Below are 24,099 nucleotides of genomic sequence, written 5' to 3' on the forward strand. Positions count from 1 at the left end.
AGAAAGGTGACTGTCGTGCCCTCGCCAGCCAGCTCATCGATGGCACCCGCTGCCCGTTGATGGACAGCAGATAAGGCAGCATCAGAGGGTTCCCCGTTGCAGAACCTCTGAAAAAAGCAACCACTGTTCCCACTCGACTGGTGTTTTCTATGCACCTCATCTCAAACTTCCTGACATCTTGCCTGTCTACCGTGTACTACGATTCCTGTCTCGCCCTGTTACCGACAACCCGACCCTTGCCCGTTTCATCGACTACTCTTTTGCTTGCCCTTTCGTGTAAATAAAACCCCGGTTAATAGCCCTGCACTTGAGTCCGTCATCTCCTTGCCCCAGCAAACATGACGGTGACCATTCAGATTTGTTATTTTTTGTAGTGAACCTCTCTCAGTATTTGAGATTATTTAAAACAGTAATAATGTATGAATTTTGATCAGGCCTTTTAGTCAGGACTACTTGAAGAGAAACAGGTATAATGACTGCATCCCTCAACAGTTTCTTCCCCAGGAGTTTCCACAACAAGCTCCGCACCGACTTCTGATACCACAGTGATTCCACAGTGTGGTGAGTTATGATTTTGTGTTTGTGACTTGTGAATTATCCTGACAATGTAGGGTCAAAAAGAAAACGCACTCTTTTACACACCATACACATACATAAACAGAGAAACTACTAGGTAACAGGAAAAGACCCATAATAGTAAGTCTGAATCCAAAGAATCATACAAAATGTGTACTTAAAGCTTTTGCTTTGCTTTCCAAATTTACTCTGTATAAACCTAATAAAGAAAATTATGCAGTATTTACAATTATTCCTAAACTGCTACTATCATAACTTTAATGCATGTGTATGTAAATATGAAATCTACCTGTTCACAATTTTAGCAATATTTCATGCTTTAAAATTTTAAATACATTTTAGTTTAATAATCAAAAAGTCCAGTTCTTAAAAAAAAAAAAAAAAAAAAAACCTATTAACTCTCTCAACAAAAGTTCTGGAAAAAAGCATAAACCATCTGCTTCTAAAATTTTTTTTAAAAAGTCCCATTTTAACGCTACAAAATATTGTGTTTTTCTTTATAACATGAGTTTTGAGGCAGCATGTTGGTGCAGCCTGTAGCACTGTCACCTCACAGTGTTTTGGTGGTGCGAGAGACTGGGTTTGATCCCCTTCTCTATCCGTGTGTAGTTTGCATGTACTCCACTTGTCTGTGTGAGTATTCTCTGGGCGCTCTGGTTTCCTCCCACAGACATGCAGTTCAAGCACATTGGTGATACGAACTGCTCACAGAGTGTGAATGGGTGAGTGTGTGTGTGTGCGTGTGGGGCAGCTCATAGAGTTGCTGCTTTTAGGGGGAAAAGGTTTTCTTTTCTGTTGTTCACTTTTTCATTTGGACCAACTATGGTGCATGTTCTGTTTTGGTTTTACTGGATTTTACCTTCAACATGAGGTTTAATCTTTTGTTTGTTGCATCAAAACCTTTTTGTCGAGCAAGGTTACTTTGTTCGAAGACCTTGTGCTTCAACTCATACCTGTATTTCAACTTCTCTCGCTGTACAGCCCATTTCACATCACCTCCACTAGAGAGTGTGCAAGCTGTGTTTAACTCCCTTTTCCCTTCACCTTCTGTTTTTTTTGTGTTAGCACAATACAGTAGGACAGAAGACAACAAGAGGAGAGCAGTATAAAAATACAATAAAAAAACAAGAGCTGGAGGAACAAAAATACAAATTCCAGTTTAAAGGAGAATGTTGAATGATTTACAAAGTGTAATACACACACACACACACACACACACACACACACACACACACACAGAGAGAGTCTGAAACCACTTGTCCCAAGCGGGGTCACAGTAAACGAGAGCCTAGCCCAGAAGCACAGGGCACGGGACACAGGGCTCGAATCCCAGACCCACCACACAGGAGGCCCCGGCCAAACCCGCTGCATATATTAACACCTGTTATTAAATAATTACAGATATTGCAATAAAATGCATGGCTCTATATACATGTATGTATTTATGTACTGTATGTTTGAAGAGGAAGGCGTGAACATTTTGCAAAAATGTTCCCAGTACCAAAAATTACTCCTTTGATCGTGAATTAGTTATATGAAGAAACTGAGAGGAGAGAAGCCTAGTGGTCATTTGCAGGATAATTAGATGTTTGATTTTAAAGGAAGATGGGATGAAGGACAGATTTTTTAGGTGTATTTAGGTACTGTTTGGAATGAGAATTTTCCCTAAGTGGAATAATGATATTTGTCATTCCGATTTACATACCTGATGGAATGGATTTCCAGTAACAAATTGGGTTTGTAAACTGAAGAATGGCTGCGCATGGGAATATGTTTATGCGGAAAACCTTGGAAAATTCTAAGTGATGAAGTGTCTGGATGACTGCCCTTGTAGCACCCTTACCTTTACAGACACCAGGGCCAGGACACACCAGTAACTCCCACCCTGGTGCTGCGTAGCTCCTTGTCTTATACCAAGTGGCACTTCACCAACTTTCTTTGTCTGCAGGTGTGATTTCCACAGCAGATGTGTTCGTGCTGAGAGTAGCTTACACCCTGACGATGTTCCTGCTGAGTGTGGCTTCTGTAGTAGGTTTGTTTGTGCTGGGAATGACAGCTGTGTGTCTGGCCATGAGATACAGTGAGTACATCCTTCTGCAGCAGTTACACAAAAACCATCCATCCATCCATCCATCCATATCAAAAAAGATGAAGCTTATTTTATGTCCCAGGAAATAAGAAATTCCAGGCGAGGTTCATTATTCCTGTCATACTGATCTGTGAATTTTCTTCAGGTTCCTATATATAACTTGCCTTATGCTTTCTGACTTATTTTTCTTCCCATTCAGAAAAAAATGCTGTAAGCTAGTTGAGAACAGTATTTTATGTTTCTTTTAAATCATTTAACAGGGATCGGAGAGATGAACCCAACGAGCCTCAGTGTAAGTGGCTGTTATGTGCAAACACCCCACAAGACATCAGTTTGAGCTGCATATTTTAACCATGAAAATGTTTTACAATGATACCCTTTAACAGCAGAATAAAAACTAATACATTTTTTAAAAATACACAAGAGTAACAAGAAATCAGTATGTAAAAACTCGAGTAGTCACAATAAAGGTTTGAACAGTATCACTTGTATTATTTTTTATGTTAATGTACGTCCATCCAACTCTTATCCAGTTTTTTCTACACTACCCTTTCAGTTCAGGATTTGAAAATTGGTGACGCTAAATATAAACAGAGCTGTGTCATCAGTCCTTTGTTGCACTACATCAGTAAACATTTCAGCTGCAGACTTTTTACTTGGCCAAAAATAGTACTTTACTTTTTGTTTCCATTTAGTGACCAGTGAGCTGAATATTTAAAAAGTTGCGAAATTCATGGCTAATTCTGGATAATCATATTTCCAGTGGAATTCTGTGCTACATTTTAAAAAGTAACTGGAGCAACTGGTGTTGCTCTCCCCTCTCAGGTTGATCCAGAAGGGTCCTACTCCAGTACCACTACTGTCTGTTACCACATGTATAAATAACCACGTTCTTCAGGTGAGTTACTTTCGACTAAACATATAAAACAGGTTTTTTTCACCTCTTTATATTTGTCTTCCACCTCTATATATATCAGCAGTGCTTTATTCAGAAACAAAACGTGCCAAAATGGGGATGTAGCCCCTTCAGTGGAACAAACAAAGGTAAAAAAGACAGTAACCCAGCTTAACAGAACACAAGACCCACAGAATCCCCAACTCATGTCCAGGGAGTCACTATGTCCGACTCCCTTCAAACACAACCCAAACGGTATCAGTATTACACAGCTTGTTTGCTAAAATAATTTTAACGTTTTAATAGGCAATTTTTTTTTTTGTTTTCCCCACATACAAAACTAGGCTTTAACTTGCAGTTCACTTCACTAACATGAGATTTTTATGACCTCCGACTATCGCACTGTGGTAGTGGTTTCGTCCTTTTCATGGAAAATGCCTCCTGTCAACTATGGGGAGACCCAGGAGAGGCTTCTAACTGCTGGAGTAAATGTTGCTGCAGCAATACAGGAACAGTTAACTGAATGGGAATGAAACAGCAGAAAGATACTCCAATACCATCCGAGAGTACAGTATGTACACAACCTGCACCGTATGAATGTTTACGAGAACGCTCATACAATCAGTTTTTAAGCATTAACTGTATATCTGTGTCTCCTCTTGTCCAGCCTGATGAATATCACACCTGTGCTGCCCCTAAGGAAGAACCATCTATCTCAGCTCATCAGTACCTGGTTTTCTGCTGCAGCACTGAGTTTAATGTAACCTGGCGTTTGATGAAGCCACATGGATTGCATGGGGTCCCATGAGCTGGTTTTCAGTTGCCGAATGATTCTTTGCTGTATATTTTAAAGGCTTTTCTTTACTGGTTGATATTCTTACATTGTCATTAAGGGAAAACCTCAAATCATATTAAACTGCAAATTTTAATCTCATAAACCCCTATAAAACATAAGTATATGTTCATAATTATTTTTATCAGCATAATATTACTTGATCTGGATCATATTTTACATATACATTTTTACATGATTACTATGTAAGCACTTTAACTTGTCTCTAAATATGCTTTGCACTTAAAAGTAAAATTCAATCGACGGTCAAATTAAAGTTTTCAAGCTGTCTGTAGGTAGCACATAAAATTATATTTATTGTTGCATTTGTTGTACAGTCTGATAAGGAGGCCTCTCTTGAATCTTCCACCTATGTGTAGCATAACTGCAGAACTGCATGCACTTCCCTATCAAACTGTTATGTCTAATATAGTTGTGCCTATGATCTGAGGCCATGCCCAAAGATAGAGAATTCATATTCCTCCAAATGTTTTGCAGTTATATCATGTTGCTACAGCTAACAGTTACAGTTATTCACTTATCAGGAAAGAAGAACTGTTTCTGTAACCAGGAATATATGCAGTGTTGACCTTTGGGGTTTACCACAGCGCCCTGCCCTGAATCCCGTTCCTGCTGTCTCTTCGATGACAAATGAAACGATGCATGTGAAGCGGCTTTAGTGCCTCAAGGGAACTGGCTGCCCTTTCCTCACGAGTGTAGCATTATTTCAGGGTAGTTCAATACGTGCTCGCAACTGCGGTGTGAAATGTTGACATATGTAACTGACTTCATATCTGTTAATTATGTTATATGTGTGTCAGGTGAACACCTAATCTGCGTTTACGAGAAGTAATAGTAGAAATTGCATGGACAGCTGGTAGCGTAGTTGTTAGCGCTACTGCCTTTGGTTCCAACAATTGCTGGTTCAATCCCTGCCTCTGGCTGTAGTACCCTTGTGCAAGGTACTTACCCTAAATTACTCCATTGAAATTACCCAGCTGTATAAATGATTGTAAGCATGTAATAATTGTGACCTTAAAATTGTAAGTTGCTTTGGAGAAAAGCATTAACTAAATGAATAAATGTAAGTTATGAAAAGGGTATCATGGGGTATATGTACAAAGGTTACCTCTTGTGGTGTATATAAGGAGGACCTAAGTGTGACTAAAAAAAAGTAAATGCATGTTGTAAAAGTTTTTGAATTGAAGGCTAGCAGATGTATAGCCCTTATGCATTCTGTTTTTGTGCTTTGTGTTATGATTCTTTCTCTTTGAACTTTTAAATATAACTGTTGATGAGAATGTTAAACCCTTTCACTTGTACTGTGTTTCTACCAGTGACATTTCCATCCAAGCAACGTTTGGTTCGAAGCTCTCTCTCCGTCAGCACTACCTTCACCGAGGAGTGTGGAGTGACACCAGTGCTCATCTTTACTGGTTAAAGAGTAACCCCCTACACTACCTCGCCTATTCTAGGTAAAGTGCAACCTTACACTACCATTAATTTTCTTGGTTAGAAAGCAACCCCTCTACCAAAACTTTGTATACTTTCCCAGTATTAAAGAACAGTAACATAAAGAAACAGCAACCCACAAATAATACTCAGTCTCTGGCCTGGATGCCACATACAGTGCCTTGTAAAAATGTTCACACCATTGACAAAAACCACATATTTTACTGGATAACAAAATGCTTTGATTATCTCTTCGCATGTGATATTTGAATTCCAAATACTACTCAAAATTAAACTAAGTTTACAGAATTAAAAATGAAACATGCTATTAGCACAAGTTTTCAGACCCTTTCACTGTTAACCTTCAGTTACAAACACAAAATTACCTTGCCAAGCCACCCAATTAGTTGAGTGGCCTATGCCAGCGTGCAATAATAGTGGTTCACAATAAAAGACACACTCAATCATTGTTCTAACTGTAAAGTTCCTCCATGAAGGTCATCTACATCTGCACAAGGTATAGAGGGACCAAGGACATTTTCTCATTGTCTTGACACCTGCAGCTGGTTACAAGTCAGTGATTCTCCAATCTTGTTTCCTTGACATAACAGACACACACACACATTTTCAGAACCGCTTGTCCCTTACGGGGTCACGGGGAACCGGAGCCTACCCGGCAACACAGGGCGTAAGGCCGGAGGGGGAAGGGGACGCACCCAGGACGGGACGCCAGTCCGTCACAAGGCACCCCAAGCGGGACTCGAACCCCAGACCCACTGGAGAGTAGGACTGCGGTCCAACCCACTGCACCACCGCACCCCCACATAACAGACAGTCGTTTTCATTTCAATACGTTTTTCATGACCTTTGAGAAATTATGAACCATCTGCTTTAAACATCTGGCTTCTCATCTTGCAAAGTATAAGTAAAGTATTTGTAATTTGATTTCTGTTTGCAACTTAATTTATTTTCATAACACAAGGAGGCAGTTAGAAGAGAATATTATTGTCTTTGGCTTGTTGAAACAGTAACTATGTTAGTGTCAGTATTAAAGCATGATCCGCTCTAACAGATATGATATCTAATATCTAATACAAGAGGCAACATGAAAAACAAAATTTGCTGCTGAAGTCCGGAATATGCTGGATAAACAATGTAAGTGACTGACAGTTTTAAAAATGAGCTTGAAATGAGAGTTTGAAGTTAAAAGGTTGACATAACCACAGATGTAAAAAGGAAACGAGGGCTGCAGGTTCTGCAGCAGAAGCATGCTTTCAGTCTGGAATGAACTTAAGCCTTTCTGCTGTACACTTGATGACCAAATGCGCCTGAATTAGAATCAGCTCTTTCATTTGGTCATCAAGTGACATTTCTTATGTTCTACTATGGCTCAGTTCCATTTTGGTAGCCCAGCTTGTTTGACCACACTGAATACAGCTTGGGAGGTAGAACAAGACGTACCCTTACTTGAAGATAATAACTGGAACATAAAACCATCTGATAGGTTTTGAGACAATCAATTGTGTTCAGTGACCAAAGAGCAGAATTTCTGCTGTCACCAGTTTCAGAAATAAGTGCTCAACTCACTTCAGCAGAACAATGACACCATCTAATATCTGAAACAGGCAGCTTAGCACTGTTGCCTTGCAGTCTGAAGGTCTTGGGTTCAAACCTACTTCCTACTGTAGTACCATTGCTCTAAGTATTTCTGCTGAATTATTACACAAACATTCTGTTGCACGCGAGTACGCGCACGCACACACACACACACACACACACACACACTCTCTCTCTCTCTCTCTGAACCACTGGTCCCATATGGGGTCCCAGGGAACCGGAGCCTAACCCGGCAACACGGGGCGTAAGGCCAGAGGGGGAGGGGACACACCCAGTTGGGATGTCAGTCCATCGCAAGGCACCCCAAGCGGGACTAGAACCCCAGACCCACTGGAGAGCAGGACCCAGTCCAACCCACTGCACCCCCGCACCCCCGCACCCCCGCACCCCCATGCCCCCATCCCTCTGCTGCATACATGGGTAAATCACAGTAAAAACAAGGTGTTTATCCCTGTGTCAGTTGTTTTACTGCTAAAAGGTGTACACATGTTGCCTAATTTCCTAAACATGTAAAAATGGTAGAATTCCAGTATTCAGATGATACCTGAGCCATAATAATACAGCAAGTATTAGAGGTTTAAATGCATTTTTACATGGCAGGATAAGTTGCTATATATTTATGGCATGGTATGGTAAGTGCCGAGTCGAAGCCGACCCCATAGCGACCATTCGCGGGCTTTTCAAGGCAAGTCAAGGGAGGAAACAGAGGTGGGTTGCCAGGTCCTTCCTCTGCATGGCGGGGGAGGCAAACACAGGGAGAAAGACAGGGTCACCGTGTCCCAAGCAGGACTCGAACCCCAGACCTGCCACATATATATTATATATATATATATATATATATATATACACCCACATATATAAATTCATAGAGTACAGACATACAAAGTGCATGCTTTCGTTGGGAACTTGGAAATGTACAGGAAGTGACTGTGAACATACTGTAAACTTTTGACATTGAGCCTTTGCTCCCTTGCTCTATGTGGATGCTTTTGCAATTTCTCAGTGCATTGTCCCTGCCCATATGTTGTCCTGACTCTGTGCTGTTCATGAAACTAATTCTACAAAAAGGGCTGGGTAACTATTAAAAAATTCAACTACTGCAATATGAGGGAAAATTTATAGTGTTGGTACCGTATTCTTAACAGAGGCCAGAAAGTGCCGTCAGAAAGCTATTTTTTGAAACACTGCAGAAGATAGTATCACATACACACGACATAGTAAATCATGATTAAGAGAAGAGTAAACTATGCATGCAAAAAACTGCGTTCGCACAGCAAAGTTTGAATACGCACACGAAGAAGTTAACCTTTTTGTAAAATTTTTGATGGCACCTCCAGGGCTCCATACTAAAGTGTTTTTAAAATATTTTTTCTTTCTGGTGGTCCTTCCACTGGATGTTGCAAACACCTCGTCTTCAGCACAGACATCTCAGACCGCACTTCATGCAGCTGCAACATCTCCTGTCTCATCTTCCTTCCTCCACCTTGTGAACCATACTGAAAAGCACTGATGCTGAAGCATGACTTGAGCTTAGTCCTTACATAACGACAGCAGTGCTGTGTTTCTCCATCTCTGGCTGCATGGCGACACAGCCACCACAAGGCTTCCAAAATCTAAAGCCTGCCTGTTTTCAATCTTGGCCCCAGTGTGGGGGAATGAGCTCCATCTGCCCCTCAGAACTGCAGAATCCCTCCCCACATTCATGTCTTTCGTTTCCCGTTCGTTGCACTGATGCAATGTAAGTTCTCTGAAAAGTTTTAATTTGTTCTTAAATGTATTTACGTAATTTATCCATGTCCATCTTTATATGCATTTTTATATACTCTAATTTATTAATTACTAAGTATATACAGCTGTGGAATGTTTTGCATTCAGGATGTTGGGGCAAGAGACAGCATGGCTGTCAGGCAGCCAATTCGATAAACAGAAAAACAGCTATCAAAGTCTGTTATAAATATTCACAGTACAGTAAGAGACAAAGATTTTCATTAGAAAACACTTATAAAGACAAGGTTTGCTTTTAGATATTAGCCTGGTTTAAATAGCACCTGATGACCTGCAGCGGTAGCCCCTTGGTGCAAAGACAAGGGAGTCTACCTGTGGGAGTCCACCTGTGGGAGGCTGCCGCCACTACGTGAAGTCTGCCATCACCATCGTGTTCCGCGAGGGATCATGCGTCAAACATCAAAGCTGTCTATAGCAACCGAACTGTGCATCGACAGCACCGCCAGAGACTCAGACACTCCCGCTGATACAGTAATCTGGTTTATCCTCGTCTGTCAAACCTTCCATCCTGCTTCATTTTCTCCATGGTACTCTGGAACTGCCAGTCCGCGGATCTGTTCTCCCTCTCCACCTACATAACCTGTCCTCCTTTGAATTGCATGTTGTCTCTATTACTGCCCCAACCATTCTTCTTGTAGTTGTTCTGTACTGCCCCCCCCGGTCCTCCTGGCTGCTTCCCGGATGACCTCAACGTCTTGTTAAGCTCTCTCCAGGGGACAGCACTCCGCTGATTCTGCTGGGTGACTTCAATCTGCATGTCGAGGACATTCATGCAACTGGCCTTTTGCCGCTCCTGCAGTCCTTTGACCTCTTCCTGTCCCAGTCCCCCGCAACAGCTGGCAAATGCCTTGACCTTGTTTTCTCACGTAACTGCGGCTGTCCTGTCCCCTCTGTTACCTCGCTCTATCTTTCTGATCATTTCTTCATCTTCTTCCAACCATGCTTCATCACTAAGCCCTCTCCTTCTTCTGCACCAATTGTCACCTTCCACCGTAACTTAAAATCTCTCTCGCCTTCCTGCCTTGCCTTTGCCATGCTGTCTGCTCTCCCTTCTGCTGCACAATTCTCAGATCTATCAACAGACAATGCTACTAACACTTTCCTCTTTGCCCTTTTACTCTTACTCTCTTGACTCTCTCTGTCCACTATCTTCTAGACCAGCACACCCCAGTACCACTGCATGGCTGACTAATACATTACATACTAACAGGACTCGAACTCCAAGCTGCAGAGTGAAGATGGCATAAATCCAAGACTTGCATGGACCTGGATGTCTGAAACAACTCTTAGCTACTTTTCACTCTGCCGTCTCCTCAGCTGAAACAACTTTCTTCCACAACAAAATAGGCTGCAACTAAAAAAAACACAGACTCTTTGTCACCTTCTCATGCCTACTGGCTCTGTACTGGGTCTTCTGCTCTTCTTGATCTACAACTCCACCCTCAGCCCTGTCATTGCCTCCCATAGATTCAAATCCCACTGCTACACTGATGATACCAAGCTCTTCCTCTCCTTTCCTCCTGAAGCATTAGATATTTCCGTGTGCATCGCTGCCTGCTTGCTGGACATCTCTGCGTGGATGTCTGATCACCACCTACAACTCAACCTATCCAAAACAGAGATCCTACACCTCCCAGCTGGCCTGTGTTCCTGTCGTGATCTCTCGATCAAAGTGGACAACTCATTCATTTTGCCGACCTCCTCGGCTACAAGTCTGGAAGTGATGACTGACTCAAGTCTATCTTTCTCTCAGTACATTGAAGCCACAACCCAGTCTTGCAGATACATCCTGCATAACATCCGCAGGATCCGTCCTTACCTCACAACTGACTCTGCGCAACTACTCGTCCAGGCCATGGTGACTTCCTGTCTGGAGTACGTCTCATCTGGCCTTCCTGCTACTGCCATCAAACCTCTACAGCTGATTCAAAATGCTGCTGCCCGAGTTGTGTTTGAATTTCCGAAGTGTTCACATGTATCTCCTCTACTCATTTCTCTGCACTGGCTTCCCATAGCTGCCCTGATCAAATTTAAGACTCTGGTTATGGCCTACAAATGCATCAATATAACTGCTCCTAGCTATCTATAAGACTCGATCATTCGCTACACCGTAACCAGACTGCTACGCTCTTCCACATCTACCTGTTTGATGGTCCCACGCACGAAAGGCAAAGCACAGAGGATCTCAGTTCTGGCTTCATCGTGGTGGAGCAACCCCCTCACCCCCACTCAGAATTATTGAGTCTTTGTCCACTTTTAAAAAGAGTCTTAAAACTAATCTGTTCCGGACTCACTTCTCCGATGATCTCTTAAGTTTATGTAAGGTATAAGTGTTCATATCATGCCTCGGATCAGTTCTTTACAGAGCCACTCCTGCAATGTAATGCAAAGGTTTATATGTACCTCACAAAAAAAAAAAAAAAAAACTACACATGTGATTAGGAATCATCGATATTCTGGTAAAGTTTTATGTAACTACTTGTGTGATGAACATCGGTGCATATGGTGAAAGAAACTAACTGTACTTAAGAATCACACATCTGCAGCTATGCCTCTTTCTCCTAAGGTAATGCACAAATTGCACTTTCTATAAGATTGTGAAAGAAAGTTCTCCCTTTTCCGTTTCAGCCGTAGGAGACACTGAAGAAACCCACTCAGAGACACAAAGACTTTTCACAACAACATCGGCCAATGAGAGAGCTCCAGATGGGTGTCTCCACCGATCAGTCTTTATTGCCTGATTTTATTTCCCAAGCTCATACATAATTCATTACAGGCGTGTTGCAACAGGTGTGTTCAGTCTTTTCTGCCTTTTGCCTAGTAACTTTCCGCTTCTTTTTCAAAACCCCTCACCCTAAAGCCAAACCATCCAACCCCCATCAACTAGCTTACCTTAAACTGACCTCGCTCCAGGCAAGGCAAGACCATCAGCCTTTTATGACATGCTCTTGGTGTCCACAGCCTGCCTTTATCAGATGACTGCTGACCTGGTGCCTGGTATAGCCTGCTTCTCCTACAATGGTCTTACATTCCACAGTACAGAGCACAGCCTTAAACCCAGTACAAAAAATATTACCAGTTACTGTGCTTAACAATTTCTATAACTACTAAATTTCAACACCACAAGATGTACGTCGCTTTGGAGAAAAGGGTCTGCTAAATAATAAATAAATACTAAAACTATGCAGAACATTAACTACAGTTACAAAGCCATTATCTGATTGTTCGCACACTCAACAGACATATAGATGTAGAGCTCCTTGGCCACTTCCTGTTCTGACACCCTGACTTACCGATGAAGCAGCATTTATCTGGACTGTTTTCAGTATCAGACACACTACACAGTTCACATGAGAGCGCAGTTCAGAAACTATGTTAAAATGATATTATTTTTTGAAAATTAGTAAAGTGACATATGCTTGATGTAGAAGTTGATGTACTGGGAACATAAAAAAAAAGTATTCAAATAAAATTTGAATTTAAAATTTAATTTAAACGTTCCATTTAGTTTTTCTACAGGTCTATGTGTATCCTTTGCAGACGATATTGAAATTTCGGCCACATAAAAATTTAGTACAGACATGCATACATTTCGTACAACAATTTCTAGTGATAATTAGTACAAGAACCAACAGCTACACAAATTCTTGAGCAATAGATAAATATAAAAAAAAAACCTTACAACACCCTTCTGCTGCAGAGTTCAGAGCAGTTAAGAGCTTACGTGCAGCCTAAAACTTCATTACTGAAGTGAATGTTAAAATTATCCTATTGGTATCTCACTTTCGCCTGAATTATTTCATTACTCAGCAACACAAGTTATGTCTGATTCCTATTTTAAAGCTGTCCAGACTGAAATAATGTCATTGGCATAGGTCATTCTTCAGTGCTGGCTTTCACATTCACTCATGTATGTTATCATTGTTGCGCTGTGGGAGAGAGTTTAAGTTGCTCGGTCTACGTATCTCTACTGGCCTTTACTTAATTGCCTCCCATAGACTCTACAAGGTCCTGTAGTTGCTCAGTTGCAGCAGAAAAATTAGTGTCTTATTCCTGACTCTCTTGTATATATAGCCGTGGACCCATGTAGCCGATGTTGGTCTTGAGACCAGTATGCTTCACTGTGACCTTCATGTGACACCTGTATGAACCGCAACATCTAGGCAAATCAATTAATTTGGTGACCAGTATGTCTTAGGAACACATGCTGAGCTTTCCTTTGAGGGATCCAGCTGGAAGTACACAGAGATTGAAGATACAGACATGCCAGCTGAAGTGCAATAAAGGAAAGATAAATGGCCACATTTTTAGCATATTTTCAGTAAAGCACAAATACCTCTCAAACTGTTCAGAATATTCTTCAGATGTGCTCATTCTCTGTTCTGAGGTTACAAATATTAAACTGACTAGACTCGAGCTTGAGAAAATCCTAAATTTACTGTTCTATCTGGGCTTGGATTCCTCTGGAAGACTTGTACATGAGCCCATCTGAGAAACTACTGGACAAAAGAGAAGTCAAGTGGTGGTCAGTTTACAGGAAATAACATGTGGCTGTCAGTGGGTACTTTTATACATTGCTCATGTTTAACAGCTAGGTGTGGCCAGGAGTCTGGTGTAATACTTCCTTCACAAAATTTTGTTTTTAGTGTTATTCTCACTTTTCACATCTTTGGTTTGCGTTTGTGTTTTTCTTCTTGATTTTGTTTCAGCAGTTTTCTTTGTGGAATGATAATGTTGAGTGTGTTACTTTTAATAATCCTTTAAATTATGTAATATCAAAAAATAAATACATATACACACACACAATTTCTGAACTGCTCGTCCCATACGGGGTCGCGGGGAACCGGAGCCTACCCGGTAACATATGGCGTAAGGCCGGAGGGGGAGGGTACACACCCAGGACGGGACGCCAGTCCGTCGCAAGGCACCCCAAGCGGGACTCGAACCACAGACCCACTGGAGAGCAGGACTGTGGGCCAACCCACTGCCCCACCACGCCCCCCGCTCTAAATACATATAAAAATATAAAATAAATACAATATATTTGAATTTATGGCTGTTTTAAGTTGGCCTTGACTTGATTTTACTTCCACACACACACATAAATAGATTAGAATTACTAAAGAAAGCGGGGGGTGCCGTGGCGCAGTGGGTTGGACCAGGTCCTGCTCTCTGGTGGGTCTGGGGTTCGAGTCCTGCCATTGCGCCATACGCATTAATGGCTTAGCTTGCAACCACAGCAGGACCACAAGATGGGCAGTCTTACAACTCACTAATTGTACCACATAAAACATCACAGCCCAGATGTAGTTATATACATGTCTAGCATTTAGTTTCATGTTGGGAGCATCTATTGATGCAGGAAGATGATGCTATATTTTGGCTGTGGTAGATGGTGACTGAACAGATGCAAACAAAGGAAGAGGAATAGAAATTTGTCTTAGAAATGACAACCCCCAGCCTATTTATAAAGCAGCACTCACACGTTCCTTTAAGCTTTTGCTCGTAGTGCTGTGATATTTCTGAATGTGTGCGCATTTTACATGCACTCATAAGACAGCTATGTGAAAACTAAGTCACAGCTAAACCAAAGTTGAGCGTACATTAGGCCTTCTGTACTACTTGGAGCAGTGACAAGTGAATCTACAATATATTCTCTAGAGCATAAGTTGTACCAGCTCAACCACAAGTCCACTTCCTAATTCACACAGCAGACACACAACTCTTTCTTCCTTGTCTCACACATACCAGAGTCCCTGAGTAGACATGTCACCATCTCTCCTCTCCACTGCTGTCATTATTTCCATCATCATCCTAAACTGTGAGTTCTTCTAAGCTTCATGTTTGCTGCTCTTTTATTATTTTAAAAGCTGATTTTCAAATTTTTGTAATACATAATTGTTATTTTTGTTCATGCAATTGGGACAAGCTGTTTCAGTCAACGTGCGTGTGTGTTTATGTAATTTGTGCAAATGACAAGTGTTGTTCTGTTTCCCCTAAGAATTTCTAACTGTAAATTATGTTTCATTGCACACAATTGATCATTTCTTTTGTTATCACTGGTAGATTTCAACCAGCTAAGTGAGGCAGAAGGTCAGTATCAATATTTCTATCGAATTAAATACACTTTGAAAAGTTGTATTTTCCTCAGTTTAGTCTGAATATACATTATGAACACATCAGAGTAATTATAAATTTGAAATACAGTCATATTTAACATTGTTGAAAGCTTAGGGTTCTGCGTTTTCTGTGCAAGCAGCAGGAAAGGACCATCTAAGTCAATGGATGAAGAAGAAAACAGACATTAATATTACACAATTTTTAAATTTGTTGCACAACTTTGAAGGGGGGGGGGTGAAGCGGGTTTGAGTCTTGCTTGGGGGTGCCTGACATCCAGTCCGGGGTATGTCTCCTCAGCCCTACGCCTTGTGTTGCTGGGTTAGGCTCCAGTTCGCTATGACCCAGTTGTTATAGACATTGTGTGTGTATAACTTTGAGGTTGTCATAAAAACTATAGTTTTAGATTCACAGCTCTTCAAGTAGTGGTCGAAATACTGAATATTTTCTACAACAGACAGTATGAAGCAGTAATACAAAGCAGAGCTCAGTTTTGCCACTGAGGTTCCTTCCAATTGCAGATTATACATATCAAAATCAGAGACTTTTTCCAAAGTCGTACATCCGGGATTAAATTTACCCCAGTATGCTGTATACCACCAAAATATGAATACATGCATGTTAAAGTACTCACTAATCTATGCTCTAATAAGAAATTACTTAGCTATGAAAATACTATCGCTGTTCATGAAGGACAAATTGGTTAAAAACCCAGTTGAAGTTTTCAGTTAAAAAACATGCTGAAAAATTTGTCATATTTTAATAGTCTTTATCAGTCAGGTTCATTGCCCTGAACATGTAATATTTAGTAAGGCTGGATCATCTGACTGTAGGAAGAACACAGGATGCTGTGCTGTCAGTGAGACAAGCAGTGATCATGGAGAGAGACTCCATGGAGCTGATCTGCAAAGGATCTCCATCTCTCTCTGCGTCTCACTTATTTCTACAAAACAGTAGCAGGAGAACATCAGACCCTTAAAGCGCCAGTTCTCCTGAATTGGATGAGAGCTGCTCAGATGGGCTGATGAGGAGGCAAACACTCTGGTTAAAATAAAGCGTTTCGACGCTGTGGAGGTTAGAAGAGTGAATAAACCTTCCGTACACAGTGAGTCTGTCACAGTGACGGGTAACAAGATGACCTTCATAGACCGTTCTTCACAAGCCTTCTGATCAGTGTTTATGTCATGAGAGGGATGAAGTGATTTTTATTTAGTCATTATGCAGTTGTCAATTTCATCTGTAAATCTGTTCTATGAGTGGAACAGAAAAGCATAGCTGACATTTTGCAATGCGTAATGAATGTGTAAGGTCTGAAATTTAAGTGGTTAAATTTAGTCTTTCTGAGCATTGAGTCAATGTGGAGAATATATGACACACTGGTTACGGCATGTATGCGTCTAATGTCTTCTCATTGGTAAAATTTGAGTCTGCGTGTCTCCTCTCTCTACAGGAGAATTAGTGAAACCAGTGGTCAGTGTCAATACTGTCAGTGATGACAGGACTGTCACTGTGGTCTGTCAGACCAACACGTCTATGGAGAAGAAAGTCACATGTTACCTGTACACTGGAGACACACCTGAGTTCTTCATTTCAACATGGACTAAATCAACAGTGTGTCATTTTTACATAAAGTGTGATGATCTCGAGAGGCGTTTCCAGACCGTGGGCAGCAGGAATGTGAGCTGTGACTACAGTGTGGAAACAGACACAGAGCATCGCTCTCCACGCAGTGACAGCTATTCTGTACCAGGTGAGTCACTGTCACATTTCAAAAACTTACTGAATACTTCTGTCACTGCATGAAAACATTATTTACTTATTCTTGTTTCGGTTAACAAACTGCCCATTCAAACCAGACATTTCTGGTAAAAGGCAGAAATACGTAGTTATGTAATTATACTTTACTGTATCCGTCTGGACTGTACTATGTGGTAGAAATAAAACTAATTACTAATATTGTACAAAGAACTAATAACAACCTCCTTCACATCGACAGCTCTGGTATCAGTGGGAGGAACCAGAGTGCGTATTTTAATATTGCAAATCACACTGTTTGAATTTTTTTTACAAAAAATAACAAATCAACATGTAACAAACAGAATCCAAGGCTAATTCCGAAAGAGTGTTTGAAAACATGAGACAGCTTCTTATTTCTAGTACAGCTAGAAATATGCTGGAAGGCAAAGTGATGTGATGTGTAGGAATAAGAGGGCAGATGGATGACAGTGACCCACAACCACCATAATAATAATGTTTTAACAGCTTCATCCCCAGGAGTTTCCACAACAAGATGTCCAGTGACTTCTGGTACCACAGTGATTCCCCAATCGAGTGAGTTACATTTTCCCAAAATTTAGACATTTTTCCATTAGTTATTAATAATAATCGTCAGTATCAGAATAATGCATTTATTCCATACTTTATTATTAGTTTCTTATTTCTGCAGCAGTGTAAATTTTATTTGGGTAACTGTTACATTATTGCTCTATTTTGAGCTTTGGAATTTCTTCCTGCAGGTTTAATGACTTCTAACCCCATTTCTGAGACAGAATTTCCAACACAAGGTATATTCTTTCCTACACTGGCTATACACCCCTTTAATTTCATTTTCAAATAGTTAATAATCACACATAATGACAAAATTTAGAACTAGTAGTAACTATAACGGGGGGCGCTATGGTGCAGTGGGTTGGACCGGATCCTGCTCTCCGGTGGGTTTGGGGTTCGAGTCCCGCTTGGGGTGCCTTGCAACGGACTGGCGTCCCATCCTGGGTGTGTCCCCTCCCCCTCCAGCCTTACACCCTGTGTTGCCAGGTTAGGCTCTGGTTCCCAGTGACCCCGAATGGGACAAGCAGTTCAGAAAATGTGTGTGTGTGTAACTATAGTAGGATTAAAGAACTAATAACTGAGGCTCCTTTACATTGACAGCTCTGGTATCAGTAGAGGAACCAGAGTGCATATTTTTGTTTTACTAGGCACACTGATTTTCTTTTTTTTTTTTTAGACAAATAACAAATCAACAGGTACAAATAGAATCCAAGGCTAATTCCAAAACAGTGTTTGAAGACACACACACACATTTTCAGAACCGCTTGTCCCTTACGGGGTCACGGGGAACCAGAGCCTACCCGGCAACACAGGGCATAAGGCCGGAGGGGGAGGGAACACACCCAGGACAGGACGCCAGTCCATCGCAAGGCACCCCAAGCGGGACTTGAACCCCAGACCCACCGAAGAGCAGGACCCAGTCCAACCCACTGCGCCACCGCACCCCCAAACACAAGACATCTTAGCTTTATCAGAACTAAGTTATGCTGAAAGGCAAAGTGATGTGATGCAAAGCAATAACGGGGCAGATGGATGACAGTGACCCACAACCACCATAACAATAATAATAATAATAATAATAATGATGTTGTTTTAACTTTATTAAACTCCTTCATCCCCAGCAGTTTCCACAGCAAGCTGGGCACTGACTTCTAGTACCACAGAGATTCCCCAATCAAGTGAGTTATATTTTAATTTTTGTATTGGTTATGCATTTATTTTCCCAAAAATTTGATATTTTTTGCATCAGTAATAATAGTCGTCAGTATCAGCAGCATCATGTATTTATTCCATGTTTTATTCTTTGTTTCTCATTTCTGTGACATTGTAAACTTTATTTGGGTAATTGTTACATTATTGGGGGTGTGGTGGCGCAGTGGGTTGGACTGGGTCCTGCTCTCCAGTGGGTCTGGGGTTTGAGTCCCGCTGGGGGTGCCTTGCGATGGACTGGCGTCCCCTCCCTCTCCAGCCTTATGCCCTGAGTTGCCGGGTAGGCTCTGGTTCCCCGCGACCCTGTATGGGACAAGTGGTTCAGAAAATGCGTGCGTGTTACATTATTGCTCTATTTTGAGCTTTGGAATTCAGTACTTTTTCTGCTTACTGCACATTTAATGACTTTTGACCCCATTTCTGAGACAGAATTTCCAACACAAGGTATATTCTTTCCTACACTTACTATACGCCCCTTTAATTTCGTTTTCAAATAGTTAATAATCACACATATAGACAAAATGTACACCATTAGCATGGACAAAACTTTTATATTTTTCTGAAATATCGTAAGCAGGAGGTGCTCAATGTACCGCATAATCCTATTCAAACTGGATAGATCACATACATATTTGTCCTTCGAGTTCGTTTTCACATCTTCATCATGGGCATTTGGGCTGATGTGGTGATTTCAGCTGAACTTTTTGTTTTTGGAGAATAAAAAAAGAACAGGACCTCCTTTTAGGAAGGTGACTGTTCAGATTTGTTTTTTGTAGCAAACCTCTCTCAGCATTTGAGATTATTTAAAACAGTAGTAATATATGAATTTTTAGAAGCACAGAGCGGGATGTTAGCTTCTCACTATTATGGATAAGCATTTTAGTCATTACAACGTGAAGAGAAACAGGTATAATGACTGTTTCTCTCAACAGTTTCCTCCACAGGAGTTTCCACAACAAGTTCTGCACCGACTTCTGGTACCACAGTGATTCCACAGTCTAGTGAGTTATGATTTTGTGTTTGTATGACTTGTAAATGTCTTCTTCCACAATTATTTCACTGGAAGACACCTTAGAGTCATGAATCAGGCACATAACAAGGCATAATAATAACAGCAATTATTGGAGTAATCTGAGATAATATGAAACAATGGGCTAAGAACCATTTTTACAGTATGTCCTATTTTGAGCTTCAGCATTTAGTGTTTATGGGTCATAAGCTAAAACTCTCTCCACTGACTCCAGGTTCCCTGACTTCTAACATAATTTCTAGGTCAGAATTCCCATCACACGGTATTTTCTTTCCTGTAATTCCTATACTTTCATTTAATGTGTAGAAACTTAAAAATAATTTATTTTCTCAGAATTAATGATGCACAGTACATGTTTGCACGGACAGAAATTTTACATTTATAAATAAAGTATTGTAAGCAGAAGTTATTCAGTGTGCCACATTCTCATATTCAAATTCATGACCAGATTCTTCCCCAGAAGTTTCCACAACAAGGTCTGCACTGACTTCTGAAATCACAGCAACTCCACAGTCAAGTGAGTTTAATTTTTGTATTGGTTTGGGTTATACATGCATTGTCCAAAAATTCTGATATTGTAAAACACACTTGGCAAAAGCATCCATTTACTGTTATCATTACTATATAATTGTGAATTTTTCCCCTTCTGAAGGCTCCATTTCTAACACAACCTCTGTGACAGAACCTCCACCACAAGGTATGGTCTTTCCAATAACTATTTTACTGTTAACTTCCTTAAAATTCATACAAATTCACATTTGTATGAATGAATTATCAGAAATGTTATATTTTGAAATAAAAATATAACATAGTATACAATATGTAGTATGAATGTTATAATGTGTAAGGTATTATAGACACAATAGCCTTCACATTTTGCCAGGGATATTTTATTTTTGGTTAATGTAGATGCTTACAGTATTCTTGGACTATATGATGTACTGCGATGAGAAATGTTCTTAAGAGTATCTAAGTTGTGGACAACCGTTCTGCTTTGTTACTTTCAAAATGCAGTCACTGAGGTTAGCTCTTCCAGTATTATGACTGGACTGAAGCGAGGAGTCAAAGTGACAACACGCAAAAGTGGAACCCGATATGGTCTTCTGCTGTTGCAGCCCATCCACCTCAAGGTTCGATGTGTTGTGCATTCTGAGATGGTTTTCTACTCACCGCAGTTGTAAAGAGTGCTAATCAGAGTACCATAGCTTTTCTGTCAGCTCAAACCAGTCTGGCCATTCTCTTCTGACATCTCTCATGAACAAGAGGTTGCCATCCACAAAACTGCTGCTCAATGAATGTTTATTGCTCTTTGCACCATTCTGAGTAAACTCCAGAGACTATTTTGTGTGAAAATGCCAGGAGATCAGCAGCTACAAAAATACTCAAACCAGCCTATCTAGCACCAAGAATAATGCCATGGTCAAAATCACTGACGTTTTATATATAGAAAAATATAAAATGTATGTATGTATGTCTATATATGCAGACACAAGCAGTTGCTGGCCGGCCAACCAACCAACCAGACATAGTGATGGTTTAGAAGGAGGAGAAGAGGGTAATTGTGATATATGTAGCAATCCTAATGACAGCATAATCAGAAAGAAGGTGTATGAGAAGACTGAGAAGTACCAAGGGCTGAAGGAAGAATTGGAGCAGATGTGGATGGTGAAGTCAAGAGTGCTCCCAGTGGTAATAGAAGCACCCGGGGCTGTGACCCCCCAGACCGGGAGAGGGGCTCCAGCAGATTCTGGGAACAACATCTGAAGTCTCTGTCCAAAAAAGTGCAGTCCTAGGAAGAGCTAAGATACTGTGCAGAACCCTCAAACTCCAAGGCTTCTGGTAGAGGACCTAAGCTTGAGGAAGACACACACACACACCACCCATGTGAGGATGAAAAGGAGACTTTTTGTTTTTTTGTCTATATCCTTTATTTTTTATTAGGTCAGCAGGTGGTTGTGGGAGTGGCTTCTGCAGTCTGTGTGCTTCTCTTGGGAGTGACAGCCATCTGCCTAGGCATAAAATTCAGTGAGTGCATCTATCTGTAGAGAATTACATACAAATTAGGGAAATATGTTTATTCTGGAATCATTCAATACAGTACGATTCATAATGTGCATTCTGTTTTTCAGAGAAAAAAATCATCAAAAGGTGAGGTTTATTTTATATATATATATATATATATATATATATATCATCAATCTCATGATGTTTCCTGATTTCTTTTCTGTGATTTGCATTTTCCCCTCTGACCTTCATTAATAAAATTACTAATGAAGCATATTGTCTCCTGTAAAGTAACTGATTATCTGTCTTATTTTCACTTAACAGGGAGCAGAGAGGTCCAGGTAAAGGCACTCGGCATAACCGTAAATCATGATACGCGACTAAGCTGCATGTCTTGCGCTGAAAAAGCTTCGCAATTAAGTTCTTTAAATGTAAGGTATAGATTTGCACCCCAAAATTTTTTATTGAACCTAGAAACTCCCAAAATCCAAATAAAGGCTTAATCTGTAAGCACAGAAGGTCTGTTTTGCACAGGGAGCTTTAGCCATAGCTTTGCTCCACAGAGGTGGTCTTAGCGGTCTAGAACTTTCTCTAAACTGTTTCTCAGTACATGGCACAGCTGTACGTTTCGATCCAATGTGTGGTGTGCTCTTTCACAGGTTTCCTTTTAAACGATGGAGACACTTTGCGGATTGGGGACACAGTAAGTGTAAATAGGGTACCCACATCTGTGCTGCATGGCATTATACCACTAGACTAGATATTCCGAGACCTTTAATTGGTTGAAAATATGACTGCCGGAGATTAGCAGCAATCGCTCTGGTTCAGTGAGCTGAGAGGATTGTGAAAGCGCTGAAAATAGTTGCCAATATAACTGCTAAAATATTATTCTCAAAAGTTTTCTCACATAGCAGTCATCTCATATTTGCAGTGGAATGATATACCGTATATTGAGAGAGTGTGACGGGTACAGCTGACCGAGTGCCTGTTCCTCTGCCTGTTAGTGTGCTCCGGAAGGGACCTGCTCCATCATCACCAGCATCTCCTCTACTCCCAACATTCAGCCTGATGGTGAGTTACTAAGCATCATAGAGACAGAAGGCATACAGCCCTTAGTTTTTCCATTCTGACAAAGTGCTTGTGATATCTCCTCTCAAAGAGAGCATATCTTCCAGCCCACCTTACGGGATCAAACGAGCTGAATTTTTTTCATTGACCGAAACATGATTATTTCAGCAAAGTAAGAACCTCTGTGTTTTTTCATGTTACTGGTTAAAATAATCATTTGAATGTGTCAAGTTTAAATCCCAGAAACAGAGTGCTTCAAGTCACAGGTTGATGTGACTGGACAAAAAAAATTTACTGCAGCCTCTAAGAATACACTAAATTGTCTGACTTTTTTTCAATAAAATATCCAGGTCTAGTAAGGATAACATTGAATTTCGCTTAAAATAATTTTCTGTAATAAGGAAGTAAATAATGAAACTGATATAATTTCATGTTGCAGGTAACCTTATGAAAGCAGATAAATTGGGCACTGAGACAGTAAGTTTATTCTGTGAATTATCTTTACTGCTGCTGAAAGTGCTGTTTCAGCACAGATTTTTATAAGAATGACAATATGATGACAATAATATGGTTTAGCTGAATACTTCAAAGCATTGCTTTGGACATATAAAGTATTATACTTGTACTTATAAAATAAGTATGTGGCTATACAGTATTTATTTGGAAGTTAGTCTAGCAGTGTGTCTGTGATAAAAGTCTATGTTTTTATCGCTCTGTCGCCATTTCAGCCTGGAACAGATGAAACTTATTGCATCATTGCAGACCCCCCTTCATGCTCTGGCTCACAGCTATTTGGTAAGTGTAGGTAGGAAGAGTACATCAGCGACATGCTCATCAATATTATTAAACTATGGATTAATTCACCAATCCACTGCAGGGCAATCACACACTTTCACTCACATATAATGCATAGATTGTTATAGTTAACTAGAAACATGTTTGGACTGTGGAAGGAAACCAGAGCACCCAGAGGTGAACATGGGGAGAACATGCAAACTCCACACAGTCTGATTGCCGTCTACTCGCAGCAGCCCAGGCACCTTGAGGCACCAGCACTACCTGCAGCACCACTGTGCATCCCTGTTTTTAAAACAGTT

At 40.7% G+C, this 24,099-nt stretch overlaps 1 protein-coding gene across 6 annotated transcripts in view; it reads left to right on the forward strand.

Moving 5' to 3' along the window:
- The window catches only part of LOC108924543 (mucin-5AC-like), a 72,856-nt gene that overhangs the window by 46,618 nt on the left and 2,139 nt on the right, over positions 1-24,099 (forward strand). The window contains exons 1-16 of one of the 6 annotated variants that reach the window (XM_029260188.1): positions 14,994-15,067; positions 15,313-15,339; positions 16,814-17,113; positions 17,626-17,694; positions 17,880-17,927; positions 18,813-18,869; positions 19,833-19,901; positions 20,379-20,447; positions 20,583-20,627; positions 21,872-21,955; positions 22,060-22,078; positions 22,259-22,275; positions 22,594-22,637; positions 22,939-23,005; positions 23,442-23,479; positions 23,731-23,797. In XM_029260188.1, coding sequence (XP_029116021.1) covers positions 15,013-15,067; positions 15,313-15,339; positions 16,814-17,113; positions 17,626-17,694; positions 17,880-17,927; positions 18,813-18,869; positions 19,833-19,901; positions 20,379-20,447; positions 20,583-20,627; positions 21,872-21,955; positions 22,060-22,078; positions 22,259-22,275; positions 22,594-22,637; positions 22,939-23,005; positions 23,442-23,479; positions 23,731-23,797 — 1,075 coding nt within the window. In that variant the 5' untranslated portion in view covers positions 14,994-15,012. Of the gene's footprint in view, positions 1-14,993; positions 15,068-15,312; positions 15,340-16,813; positions 17,114-17,625; positions 17,695-17,879; positions 17,928-18,812; positions 18,870-19,832; positions 19,902-20,378; positions 20,448-20,582; positions 20,628-21,871; positions 21,956-22,059; positions 22,079-22,258; positions 22,276-22,593; positions 22,638-22,938; positions 23,006-23,441; positions 23,480-23,730; positions 23,798-24,099 lie in introns of those variants that run through there. The other 5 variants (XM_029260189.1, XM_029260191.1, XM_029260192.1 and 2 more) reach the window with 5 other exon arrangements.

Source organism: Scleropages formosus, chromosome 18 (genome assembly GCF_900964775.1).
Source record: "Scleropages formosus chromosome 18, fSclFor1.1, whole genome shotgun sequence".
Classification (NCBI taxonomy): domain Eukaryota; kingdom Metazoa; phylum Chordata; class Actinopteri; order Osteoglossiformes; family Osteoglossidae; genus Scleropages; species Scleropages formosus.